General features: G+C 46.0%; 1 protein-coding gene across 2 annotated transcripts in view; it reads right to left on the bottom strand.

The window, feature by feature from the left end:
- Window positions 1-1,266: 1,266 nt before the first annotated feature.
- The window catches only part of TFEB (transcription factor EB), a 41,924-nt gene continuing 28,984 nt past the window's right edge, over window positions 1,267-14,206 (bottom strand). For both annotated transcript variants that reach the window (XM_030220772.1, XM_030220771.1), the window contains exons 5-9: window positions 11,592-11,712; window positions 6,719-6,775; window positions 5,994-6,069; window positions 3,667-3,814; window positions 1,267-2,918 (exon numbers count right to left, since the gene is read on the bottom strand). In XM_030220772.1, coding sequence (XP_030076632.1) covers window positions 2,535-2,918; window positions 3,667-3,814; window positions 5,994-6,069; window positions 6,719-6,775; window positions 11,592-11,712 — 786 coding nt within the window. In that variant the 3' untranslated portion in view covers window positions 1,267-2,534. The remainder of the gene's footprint in view (window positions 2,919-3,666; window positions 3,815-5,993; window positions 6,070-6,718; window positions 6,776-11,591; window positions 11,713-14,206) is intronic.

Raw genomic sequence — 14,206 nt, forward strand, 5'->3', positions numbered from 1 at the left:
AAATGTTTAGGGTTTCCCTAATGGCTTAATTTTACACCCTGGCCTATGGTCCATGGATTACCTGAGGTGCGGGAGATGGGATATAATTTAACTGTTATTTGCATGTTATGATATTGTGAGATGTGTGTTTATGTTTGAGTTGCTTTGTACATTTATGCTGTGGTTGTTGTAGGTGTCGCCTGTCTGTCTAAATTAGTTATTTAATATATTGGGGTAAGTGTTTTAGATTTCATTCTATTTTTAATGGAATACTTTCCTTTTAACTTTGGATTCGTGACCCCGTTGACATATTTATTAAAAGCAGTATATCAAACTCAAATACACCAAAAGCACTTAAAGATAAAAAAAAATGCAAGGGAGCGGAACAGTAGAGCAGAAGAAGCATTTATGTGTATAAAAGAGGAGTGGACTTGGGTGTGATCATAGGTGATGATCTTAAAGTGGCCAAACAGGTAGAAAAGTTGACAGCAAAAGCTAGAAGGATCTTGGGTAAATAGGGAGAGGAATGACCAGTAGGAAAAGGAGGTGATGAGGCCCCTGTATAAGACTCTGGTGAGACCTCATTTAGAATATTGTGTACAATTCTGGAGACCAAACCTTCAAAAAGATATAAACAGGATGGAGTCTGTCCATGATAGAGGTATATAGAATAATGAGTGGAGTGGAACGGGTGGACATGAAGCATCTGTTCACGCTTTCCAAAAATACTAGGACTAGGGGGCATGGGATGAAACTACAGTGTAGTAAATTTAAAACAAATCGGAGAAAACCTTTCTTCACCCAACGCATAATTAAACTCTGGAATTCGTTGCCGGAGAATGTGGTGAAGGCGGTTAGCTTAGCAGAGTTTAAAAAGGGGTTAGACGGTTTCCTAAAGGACAAGTCCATAAACCACTACTAAATGGACTTGGGAAAAATCCACAATTCCAGGAATAACATGTATAGAATGCTTGCACGTTTGGGAAGCTCACCAGGTGCCCTTGGCCTGGATTGGCCGCTGTCGTGGACAGGATGCTGGGCTCGATGGACTCTTGGTCTTTTCCCAGTGTGGCATTACTTATGTACTTATGTACTAAAATGGTCAGTGGTCTTCGTCACAGAGAATATGGGGACAGACTTAAAGATCTCAATATGTATAGTTTGGAAGAAAGCGGGATAGGGGAGATATGATAGAGACATTTAAATACTATGTGGCATAAATGCACAGGAGGGGAGTCTCTTTCAATTGAAAAGAAGTTGAGGGGGCATAGGATGAAGGTGAAAGGTGATAGAGGAAGGAAATACTTCTTCAAGGAAAGGGCGGTGAATTTGTGGAATGGCCTCCCGGTGGAGGTGCTGGATTAAAACTGTATCTGACTTCAAAAAAGCTTGGGACAAGTATATAGGACCTCTAAGGGAAATGAAGGGATGACAGAGAATTAGTAGTTGATGTAGAGGTTCAGCCTGGCTTTATCTGATGGTCATTTTCTGTTTCTTAGTCTTTCAATCACTGCATGTTCTTTCAGCACTCAGTGAGAACTGCACCTTATTCCTGCCCTCAGAGAGCACACCTGAGTCTGCTGCAGTGCAGCCAGTGACTGCGACCTCCTCCTCCTTCCTTCCCCCGACCCCTCTCCTCCCCAAATCCCATATTTATTCACCCCCATTTCCTTAAGCTCTTCAGAGCTAGTGTGATAACTTCTTCCTCTCATGTTCTTCATACCCTGATCATGCCAGGTCCACAGGTCTGGTTCTGTATGTGCTTGTATGTAAATGTAAGTGCCATGATAGCACGCATGGGAGAACCCTGAGCAGTTTGTAGCCCGTGTGTACGTCCAATTGCAGGACAGAGCACTCATCCCACTCCCTCTGTGGTATGAAATAGAACCGAAAGACCAGTCCTGGCTCATCTGTGCTTTTCGAATCAAAGTCCAGTGAATCCTCCTCTCTATCGCAGAGGGCTTTAACCCAACCTTCAAATTCTTACATTAGGAGACAGGAGCCTTCACTCTTCCAGCTGTAGGAACTGAATTTTAGGAAGGTCCCTGTCATAATCTGAGATTTGCTCAGGGACAGGACAGGAATGGTACAGTAAGGCTTGTTTTTCATTATTTATTGTGTTTCCACCCCCCTAAGGTGAGGCAAATGCACTTCTTTCCTGCCTGTGAATGAAGCTATGTGACAGAAGTAACTAAGGCAGAGCTTAAAGTGTCACCGAGTAAAAATCACACCTTTGGCCTGCTCTGTGCAGCTAAGGCAGTGCAACATGTCGCTGCTTTTGGAGTTAAAAATCACTTTCTTTCCATACTTGGTGATTGCTCAGCGTGAAACTGGTTTATGAAACTCGAACCGTCACCAGATTCATACCGGTAACTTGCCAGGAGCTGCTTCACACCTCCCAAATTACAGAGAATCCCAGCCTGCTCCTGGTGGCCTCCTAGAATACAGAGGGAAGACGTTCCTATCCTATCTGCCAGTGTAAGCCAATCAAAGCAACCTCACCAGCGCCTCCTGTCCTCCAGCAAGGCTTCCTATGGAGTCTGGGCTGACTGCTGTTACAGCACATCCGAGTCATCCATGCTATAACTGCTCCTACGGCTGCTGGCCTTGGAAGCCTCGGAAGACATGGCTGAGATGACGGGGTCAACTGCCAGTGGCAAGAGGCTGTCGTCCAGAAGCATCAAGTCCAGCTCCTTCCTGGACAAGGAGGGAAAGGACGTGTCAGGGTCCACGGCCGGGGGGCTCTGGAAGCCACCAGCACTGCTGCTGAAGCCAAAGTCCAGCTCCTGGTATGGAGAGTGCATGTGCGGCTGGGGGTCCAGGGCTCCCTTCTCCCGGCTCATTTCCTGTTTAATGAACTGATGTGCCAGCTCTGCTGTGTTGATGCCAGAGGGCGAAGAAGTGGGCAGTCCATGGAGTTGGGCTTGCATTTCCAGCTCCTGCAGAAGTGAGGCAGAGAGGTTAATGTTTGCTCCAGTTAGTCTGGACAACAATTCACTGAGACCTGTTTCTCCACTTCTTCAAGTCAAACATCCCCTAAGTATCCCTGAGCTCCAATCAGCAGATGTGGAAATGGATATTCCAAAAACAGACATATTCTAATCACAAACAGAAAATAAAATTACTTTTGTTGTCTGGCCATTTTATTTTTCTAATTGTGTTGGTCTGAGCTCTGATTTCTGCTTTCCTCCATCTTCTCTTAACTCTCTTGTCATTTTTCTCTCCTCTTTTTCCTTTCAGCTTTCTCAGTTTATTTTCTGTCTTTCTGTCCAAATTTAATTCATTCTTACTATCCAATCTTCAATTTCCCTCTTTTACTGTACCTATGTACAGCTTTCCATCTCTTTCCCTCACCCCAGCTCTCCTATTCTCCTTCCTCTCATTACCTCTGTCCTCCTCTCCCCTTCCATCCAGCCTCTTTCCTTTCTCTCCCCCTCCCCCAGCTGCTGCTGCTTCTCCAGACCAGCAGCAGGTAGGGCAGCAAAACAACTTACAAGCAGTCAGTCACATAGTCCCCAGTCTTCAAACGCATGTTGTGGGCTCTGCCGGTCCCTCGTCCCCTCTGCCATCAAGTTCCTGTTCTGGGGCAGTTGGCCAGCAGAGCCGACAACATGCATTGGAATTAAGTCTGGTCTCCAGGAGCTAATGGGCTTCTCTTTCTCTCTCTCTCTCTCTCTCTCTGCTTACCTGGATACGAAGCCAGAGCTGTTTGTTTGTCATTTCCAGCCTCTTCGACTGGCTTTCCACTTCGCGTGATCTCTGCTGTTCCTTCTGCATGCGCCGAATGTAATCGACCGAAGCCTTCAGTATGGTGCCTTTATTCCAGCGCACATCCCTGGGAAGCAAAGAGAGAGAAGCTGTAACATCGCAGAAGTTCCTGCCGAAGGTGCTGCGTGTGTGGTAGTGACCAGGACTCTGAAAGACCCTGAAACCAGCAAGGATGCAGCAGCAGCATCAGAAATCAGAAGCTCCTCAAGAAATTAGCCCTTGAGGGAGACCTGGCGGAGTGGAAACAGGCTTTGCATCATTGCTTCATTCCAGCGCCTTTCACGTCGATTCCTCTGAAGAGTTACAATAAATGGACTTGAAGGCCGATAAGCTTGCGAGTGGTAAATTCACTTTCAAAGGGGAATGAGCAGCAGATTTACCCGTTGAAATTGAGGCCTAGCACACACACGTACTGGCACACACTGCCCCGGATTCAGTATTTGGACACGATCCTGAGATGTGCGCACCTGACTTGGTTAATGAGTCAATTAATGACAATAATTGAACGGTGGAAAGGGGGAGTAGGAGGAGTAGGCTGTTGACCAACACCAGTAGGCGACGTAGGTTAGGAACAATCTCTTTATTTAAATATACACTCGACTCAACACAGCCGTGTTTTGGCGCTACAGACGCCTTCTTCAGGAGTCTTGTGATATATAGATATACGAATATTAAGCTCAAAGAGAATGAAAGCAAGGCTTCTGCTACAATTGTAATCCACTGCCGATGCAGGAAAAACAGCTCAGCGTATTCAATTACACTTTCGTGAATGGTAACAATCAGTTTTTGGCAATTGGGACTTGCGACACATCTTGCACCCAAAACTCATAAGGTGCTCTCCCAAGATGCGTGCAGTGTCATAGAATCTGGGTGACCACAGCTGGGTGCGCGAATCGGGGCTAAGCGCTATTCTAGGAAGAATGCTTGTCTTGGACAGAATACTGCCTAAGCGCCGATTTTCCTCGGTGCCCAATTTTCACGGCCATTTACTGAATCCAGACCTTTGTGTCTTATCGAAAGAGGTGAAAATGCAGTCACCGTGGGAACCTCCCGTCCCCTCTAACTCCATCACATGCGGTGAAATAGGAGAATAATCAAGCCGCATCTCAACGCAGGCAAACGTGTAATTCTAGAAATGCACATGGGGTGTTATTACTGGTAATAGAAGGTGCCGATACACCTATTTACCTTTCAAAAGTTGATTTGTTCCCACTGTTTCATTATTCAAGGTGACTTTAAAACAATACAGGAATGTAAGACCTTTGAAGTCAGAATGATTAAATATTTTGACACCCACCAGACAGGACTTAACAAAGATCTGGGTTTTCTAGCCCATTATAAACCATAAAATTGTACTGCTTTGTCACCCTTCCTCCTGTCTCCATGCATATCTCCCTGTCCCTCATCCACCCGACTCTTCCTGTCTCTCACCTATCCACCCTCATCCTGTTAGACTGTCACTGAAATGCTTTGATGTTTCACTTATATATACTGTCATCTACCAACATTTGCTTATTTCTGATCTGATGAAGAAGGGCAACCTTCGAAAGCTAATCAAGAAATGTATTAAAGGTTTCATCTTATTTTCTTTTCCATGTTTTATTTTGTTTTATGTCTATTGATTAGCTATAGAATTCGCACTTAGCTTTGCATCATCCTGGCGCCTACATTCTGGCGCTGTTTCTTGAATCTACTCCTGAGCGGAGAACACTTCCCAGTCCGTAAACCACAGGAAAGTGTTCCACAAACTCCTTTCAAAATGGTCTTCTACTGCTTCCTCTCTGTCCATCCACTCACAGGCACCAAAGTCCATGTTACTTTCTTCTACCTTTGTGGTTTACAAAACAGTATCACCCTTACTTCTTTCTGGATTTATTCCCTGGACACACTGTTGAAAAAACTCTTTGGGATGGCAGACCTTTGGCATCTCCCATAGTGCACAGACTTTGAGCTGAGTAGAAGGCAGGTAGGTTGGGGGGGGGGGGGGGGGAAGGAGCGGAAATAATGTTTTACATTATATTTCCAGACCTGAATCTTCTGTTTTGCTCTGGATAAAGTACTTGTAAAAAAAAAAAAGCAGGTGCAAAGGAACCTGTCCTCTCACTTCTCCTTTAAGCCCTGCTACAAAGCCTGGGGTAAAAGTAGCCACAGCCTTTGCATCTGGACAGGAGAATTGAAAATTGAGCCAGTGCTACTGGCAGACGGACAGGACACTGCAGTTTTCTCACCATGCAGCTGCTACTTACAGGTCAGTGACTTTAGGGATCAGAGTTCCAAGCTCTTTGATACGGTCATTAATGTTGAATCTTCGTCTTCGCTCAACTGAAGAGAGAGAAGAAAATCAGATCAGTGTCTGTGATGCCCCTCGAGGGCATTTCCACCATGTTCCCTGAACTCTGAACTTGCTCCATTCATCAATCCGTTCCCTACACCTGCCTCTGGACTCTACTAGTGCTGTCTGTTTTCTCAGCAAACTCTCTGCATTGCTCACACACTCTGTGCACCAGGGACATAGCCAACCCTTCGATTTTCAGGTGGAGGGGGCAGGGGTGGACTAGGGGGCAACACATTCCCTCTCCCCCACCTCCCCCGGCACATTAAAAATACCTTTGCTGATGGGGATGCCAAGACCAGGCCAGTGAATGAAGGCCGCAGTGCGCCTCCAGCTGCCAACTCCAGGACTCCCTGAGCACGCACAAGGATTCCCTCCCAGTGTTAGCAGCTGGAAGTGAGCTGACGACTTCCTGTTTCCTGTGGCAGCAAGAGGAGGGTGGGAATGTCTCGGCAGTGAATTTCTTTGGCAGGGCTTCGGCATATCCACCGGCTATTTAACAGGTGTGGCAGGTTAGGAGGGGACCTGAGCCCAAAGTGGGAAACCCCTCATGGCTATGCCACTGCTGTACACTCTCTGCGTTACTCACTAACTCTCTGCTTTCTCTCTCCATATTTTGGATTGGGAATGTAAACGTACTCAAATTGTGATTGTCTTTCTTCTGCCGCTCTTTGGCTATTGCTCGGTTCTCTGCGTCTGCAAGAGAAATGGACAGAGTGAACTGTAGCGGCTGTACATGTGTGACTTGTGTGCTCTCACACAGACAGATTCCTCCTGTGTAATTCCTGTCCTCTGGGTCGATTCACCAACTCCAGCAGAAATCAACACTCATGTTAACCAGGGACCTCAGGACTAGATCTGGGCAGCGATATTACGCAATCACCACTGTGCAGACACCAGAAATGTAAATCATCTTCCCTGGGCTGGTTCAAGGGACTGAGGTGACCTGAGCCACCTTTTTAATTGGTGCCCCCAACCCCATCCACAAACTGTTATCTGTGCCTCCACTCTCCAGCCCCTTCCCTCCATCAGTATCTTCTCCCCCCCCCCCACCCCCCCAGCTGGACCAAGTAAGGCATTTGCCTAGGGCTTCAAAATCCCAGTCCAGCTTCTATCCCTCTAGGAGTCTGAAGGTCAAAAGTGCAATTCCGGTGCCCTGGGCCTCACCTGGTCCATAGATCGAGCCGATCCTGCATCTTCCTTCATTACCCTGCACCTTGGCGTAACAGTCAGTGGTTCACTCTAGATATTTTAAAAGGGCTCAAGTGAAACCCCCCCTAAAGGGAGGCAGTTCTCAGATACAGAAGGAGAAGAAGAAATCTCTGGTCAAAGGGATTTTGAAGGGCTGATTTATTCTCTCTGGCTGAGGTGAATCGTTTGAGAGAGAGAGAAAGCGTTCTGACATATTTTGCTCTGGCAGCAGCCTGTCAGTGAAATGTAAGCAAGGGGGAAGGTGAGCAGCACAGGGGGTGAGATTTATAAATTGCTCACTGGGAGAAAAGACAGACTAATTATAAACATTTACACACTTTGGGGATGATTATCCATTAAAGTTGATAAATAAAGTTAGTGTTAATAATGGACACGCACTGAATAAAGGTAAGTAAAGCTGGCTAGGGGGGTTCAGGGAAAACTCCTCAGCAGAAGATATCTGCAGCAGTCAAGCGGTGATTCAATCTTTCTCCAATATATTTCGGCTGAGAGGGGCGTCTTCTTCCCTCTACTGGGGAAACCGTGGAACTGCAGGCCACAGCCTCTAAACTAGAAATGATGCCTGAGCTGGCTCAATCATTGCCGGAACTCAGAAAGAGTGTTGGAGGCTCCTGGGAGTGCAATCGGAACTTGGAGCCCTGGCACAGGCCAGAGAGTTGGATCGAGGGAAAGCTCTAGGTATGGTGTATTTAGATTTTAGCAAAGCCTTTGATGCGGTTCTGCATAGAAGACTAATAAATAAACTGAATGCCCTCGGTATGGGCCCTAAAGCGACTGACTGGGTTAGGAACTGGTTGAGTGGAGGGTGACATAGTAGTATATAAGTACATAAGTAATGCCACACTGGGAAAAGACCAAGGGTCCATCGAGCCCAGCATCCTGTCCACGACAGCGGCCAATCCAGGCCAAGGGCACCTGGCAAGCTTCCCAAACGTACAAACATTCTATACATGTTATTCCTGGAATTATGGATTTTTCCCAAGTCCATTTAGTCGCGGTTTATGGACTTGTCCTTTAGGAAACCGTCTAACCCCTTTTTAAACTCTGCCTAGCTAACCGCCTTCACTACATAAGTACATGCCACACTGGGAAAGACCAAGGGTCCATCGAGCCCAGCATCCTGTCCACGACAGCGGCCAATCCAGGCCAAGGGCACCTGGCAAGCTTCCCAAACGTACAAACATTCTATACATGTTATTCCCGGAATTGTGGATTTTTCCCAAGTCCATTTAGTAGTGGTTTATGGACTTATCCTTTAGGAAACCATCCAATCCCTTTTTAAACTCTGCTAAGCTAACCGCCTTCACCACTTTCTCCGGCAACGAATTCCAGAGTTTAATTATATGTTGGGTGAAGAAAAATTTTCTCCGATTTGTTTTAAATTTACTACACTGTAGTTTCATCGAATGCCCCCTAGTCCTAGTATTTTTGGAAAGCGTGAACAGACGCTTCACATCCACCTGTTCCACTCCACTCATTATTTTATATACCTCTATCATGTCTCCCCTCAGCCGTCTCTTCTCCAAGCTGAAAAGCCCTAGCCTCCTTAGTCTTTCTTCATAGGGAAGTCGTCCCATCCCCGCTATCATTTTAGTGGCCCTTCGCTGCACCTATTTATCACTGGTTTCCCCTCAATCTGTGGGGAAATGTTATCTGCATCTAACCTAACACATTAGTTTTGCATCTATGCCAACTGAAATGCAGGTACTGAAGATGTGTCTGGACTCCAGGCCACTTGCCACAGACATAAGTACATAAGTAATGCCACACTGGGAAAAGACCAAAGGTCCATCGAGCCCCAGCATCCTGTCCACAACAGCGGCCAATCCAGGCCAAGGGCACCTGGCAAGCTCAATCTGAGGAAAAGGTTCGGTTCTTGGCCCGGTTCTTTTTAACATTTTTTTGTAAGTGATATTGCTGAAGGGCTGTCTGGTAAGCTTTACCTCTTTGTGGGTGATACCAAAATCTGCAATAGGATAGACACCCCTGAAGGTGTGGATAACATGAGGAAAGACTTAGCGAAAGCAGAGGAATGGTCTGGAATTTGGCAGCTAAGATTTAATGCTAAAAAAATGCAGGGTCATGCATTTGGGCTGCAAAATCCCAAGGGAATGTTACCGTTTAGGGGGCAAAGAACTTATGTGTATGAAAGGGGAGCAGGTCTTGGGTGTGATCGTGTGTGATTTCTCCAGGAACTTGTCCAAACCTTTTTTAAACTCAGATAGGCTAACCACCATTACCACATCCTCTGGCTTAACTATTCTTTGAGTGAAAAAATATTTCCTATTTGTTTTAAAAGTATTTCCATGTAATTTTCGTTGAGTGTTCCCCTGGTCTTTGTACTCTTTGAATGAGTGCAAAATCGATTCACCTCCACCCGCTCTTCACCAGTCAGGATTTTGTAGACCTCAATCATATCCCCCCTCAGCTGTCTCTTTTCCAAGCTGAAGAGCCCTAACCTCTTTAGCCTTTCCTTATATGGGAGGAGTTTCATCCCCTTTTTTTTGTTACATTTGTACCCCGCACTTTCCCATTCATGGCAGGCTCAATGCGGCTTACATGGGGCAATTGAGGGTTATGTGACTTGCCATTTTGGTCGATCTTCTTTGGATACTGCACCTTCAAAAAGATAATAACAAGATGAAGTTGGTCCAGAGGGTGGCTACTAAAATGGTCAGTGGTCTTCAATTAAAGATCTCAATGTGTATTCTTTGGAAGAAAGATGGGAGGGGAGATATGATAGAGACATTTAAATACTTATGCGGTATAAATGCCCAGGAGACGAGTCTTTTTCAATTGAAAAGAAGCTCTGGAACGAGGGGGCATAGGATGAAAGTGAATAGGGACAGACTCAGAAGAAACCCGAGGAAATACTTCTTCATGGAAAGGGTGACGAATGAATGGAACAGCCTCCCAGTGGAAGTGGTGGAGACAAACAGTATCTGTTTGGGACACGTATATAGGATCTCTAAGGGAGCGATAGGGAGAGAAGATGGGCAGACTGGAAAGGCTGTATAGTCTCTGTCTACATTTTTCTCTGTTTCTATGTGTATGGAGGAGACAGAGGCTCCTGGGAGGGCAATCAGCATTCGGAACCAGACAGCAGGTTGGACATCCAGCCTATCTACAGTGGTCCAGCAGGAGGGTGAGTCCTGGGGACACAGTGGGAATGGACAACTGGGAAGACTCAATGAAGGAGCAAGGGAACTGCCACTCCGATAAAAAGACTTCATAAAGTATCAGGGAAATATGTTTAAAGGAGATTTGATAGATTGAACACCATTCACTCAGAGGTCTTAATAAGTTTCATTACCAGAAATACTTTTCACTACCAAATAAATCTTTTGACATTTCAGCCAGCCTTGTTCACAGAGGTCTTTTTGAATTTCCTGAGGGGAAAGGAAGGAGATTCCACCCACTAACGCATTTCTTCCCCGGGTGGAGGCACCTGATGGAGCCTGCGAGAGACTTGCAGCCAGGTCCGCCCCAGATCCAGGAACGCTCACAAGTGGGCGTTTCATAAATCATCTTCCCTGAATATCAGCACGGACTCTCACAGCACTATCAGATTTATGCCATGGAGGTCTGGGGGCAGAGTCAGGGCAGTTAATGATAATTTTCAGTCTGCTAATTAGAAAAGTGCCCGGATAAAATTAGAACAGCAAATAGAGTGTCCTACCTTTACCCAGGAACCAGCCTGAATATCAGCTGGCACTCTGATAACTTCCAGCACACCAAAGACCCACATTCTCAACACCAGTGCCTGGATTAGGTCCAACATTGGATATATGGCTAACCAAAGGAAGGGCAGGGACGTCGAGAGGGGGGGACGGGGGGGGGAGGGGGGACAAAATTCCCCGAGCCCGGGCCTCTGAGGGGGGGGGCCCGCCCTCCATCGCTCCCATTGAACTTAAGCGCTTCACCTTCGAAAGCGCAGCAAGCAGCGGCAGACCACTCCTTCCTTCCATGTCCCGCCCTCGCCTGACATAACTTCCGTGACGGTAGGACACGGAAGGAAGGCGTGGTCTGCCACTGCTTGCTGTGCTTTCGAAGGTGAGGCGCTTAAGGTCAGTACAGAGGGCCCGGCGACCTCGGGTGTGGGGGGGCCCCGGGCCTGGCCCAGTCTCTCGGCGGCCCTGAGAAAGGGCTAAGGAAGGATTCAACAGACACATGTTCTGCCAGATGAAAACTGACCAGAGGTATTTCTCCAGTTCCTCTCGGCAAAGGACAGGAATTAGACTGAGCCCTGTCCCAACACTGAGCTAAAACCAGATTACAGCCAGCCCCAAACCTCTCGTACCTGTCAGTTCCCTTTTGATACTTAGATCCGGTGGGCAGGAGTTACTGGTGACACCAATGACAGATGCCGTCACACGGGGGTCATCACTGCACAGATCCGTGTGACTGCTGGAAAACAGGAGCTAAAAAAAGAAAAAATATGGAGCAAAGATTGAATCCCTGCCACACTGAGACACAAAACATAGTAACATACATAGTAACATAGTAGATGACGGCAGAAAAAGACCTGCATGGTCCATCCAGTCTGCCCAAGACAAACTCATATGTGTATACCTTACCTTGAATTTGTACCTGTCCTTTTCAGGGCACAGACCATATAAGTCTGCCCAGCAGTATTTCCCGCCTCCCAACCACCAGTCCCGCCTCCCATCACCGGCTCTGGTACAGACCGTATAAGTCTGCCCTCCCCTATCCTTGCTTCCCAACCACCACCCCCTCTTCCCCCCAACTGCTCCGCCACCCAATTTCAGCTAAGCTTCTGAGGATCCATTCCTTCTGCACAGGATTCCTTTATCCCACGCATGTTTGAACTCCGTTACCGTTTTCATCTCCACCACCTCCCGCAGGAGGGCATTCCAAGCGTCCACCACCCTCTCCATGAAAAAATACTTCCTGACATCTTTCCTGAGTCTGCCCCCCTTCAATCTCATTTCATGTCCTCTCGTTCTACCGCCTTCCCATCTCCGGAAAAGATTCGTTTGCGGATTAATACATCCGACACAGGATCAAAAGAACAGGAGAAAAGCCACCGAGCCAGCATCCCATCTCCAAAAGTAGCTGTCCTGCCCACTCAGGATTTTATAAACTTATCATATCCCCTCCGTCATTTTTTTCCAGGCTGAAAAGCCCTAACCTGTTTCACCTCTTTTCTTAAGAGAGGTTTCCATCCTGACATCCTTCTCTGAATCTTTTCTGCTTGTTCTGTCATTTTTGAGATGGGGCAACCAGAACTGCACAGTTCCCGAGGTGTAGGACTTGTACAAAGACATAATGATATTGTCAGTATTGTTCTCATTCCCTTTCTGAATAATCACTAATGTCCTGTTTGCTTTCTTAGCAGCCGCAGCCCACTGGACTTGAAATGTCATTATTCCACAGTGACTAAGATCTTTTTCTCGTGGCGACTCCTAACTCAGAACTCGGCATCGTCTATATGTAATTGGGATTATTCTTCCCCATGTGCATCATAAGTACATAAGTATTGCCACACTGGGACAGACCAAGGGTCCATCAAGCCCAGCATCCTGTTTCCAACAGTGGCCAATCCAGGTCACAAATACCTGGCAAGATCCCAGAAAAGCTCAATACATTTACTGCTGCTTATCCCAGAAATAAGCGGTGGATTTTCCCAAGTCAATTTAATAATGGTCTATGGACTTTTCCTTTAGGAAGCTGTCCAGACCTTTTTTAAACCCCGCTAAGCTAACCACCTTTACCACATAACTCTGGCAACAAATTCCAGAGTTTAATTACATGTTGAGTGAAGAAACATTTTCTCCAATTCATATTAAATTTACTACTTTGTAGCTTCATCGCATGCCCCCTAGTCCTAGTATTTTTGGAAAGAGTAAACAAATGATTCATGTCTACCCGTTCCACTGCACTCATTATTTTATAGACCTCTATCATATCTCCCCTCAGCCGTCTTTTCTCCAAGCTGAAGAGCCCTAGACGCGTCATTTTGCGTTTCTCCACATTAAATTTCATCTGCCATTTAGATGCTCAGTGTCCTAAGATCCTTCTGGGATAACTTAGGGTTGCTGCTGCGTTACGTCCACTTTAGAGGTTATAAATAGAAATAAAACAAAGGTGAGAAAAATAAGGCGCTATCTCTTTTATTGGACTAACTTAAAGCACTTTTTAACAAGCTTTCGAAGGCACTGCCACAGGTTCATAACCAAGTCTTAAAAATTAATCCCAAAATAACCTCTGGTAACAATAATCAAAAATCTGCAACGAACCAGGGTATACAGGAGGAGCCATGTCTTCAAAAGCTTGTCAAAAAATATATGAAGTTAGGCCTTATTTTCCTCACCTTGGTTTGGATTTATTTCTATTTAAGATCCTGCTGCAAATCCTCAAAATCCTCACCATTTTAATAACTTCAACTAATTATGTACCATCTGCAAAACTGATCACCTCACTCAGAGACACAAAACCTAAAACACAGGATTCTGTATCACACAGACAAAACAAATATCAGAGACAGGATCCCCTCACCAGGACATCAAACATAGCAGGCAGGATACGGAGTATGAACACGACGGCTCAGAGCTGCTACAGGAAACACTGAGAAAACAGAAACAGCTGACTTTGTACCTCTGAACTGGTTATCAATAGAAATCAAACAAAATAAAACACGGACTAACACACCTCTCTACCTCTGAATTGGAAATAATTGCAAATCTCACTACTGGCTGTGAAGTGCTGATGTGTGTGATTTTTTTTTTTTTTTAATTTCCTTTCAGCACTTGATATACTGCAAGGGATCCCTGAGGTGACTAATTTATTAATTTAGGTACCTAATGGGTTCACAATCTAAGTTATATATTTGTACCTGGGGCAATGGAGGGCTAAGTGACTTGCCCAGGGTCACACGGAGCTGCAGAGGGAACT

This window comes from Microcaecilia unicolor, chromosome 12, assembly GCF_901765095.1.
Source record: "Microcaecilia unicolor chromosome 12, aMicUni1.1, whole genome shotgun sequence".
NCBI lineage: Eukaryota > Metazoa > Chordata > Amphibia > Gymnophiona > Siphonopidae > Microcaecilia > Microcaecilia unicolor.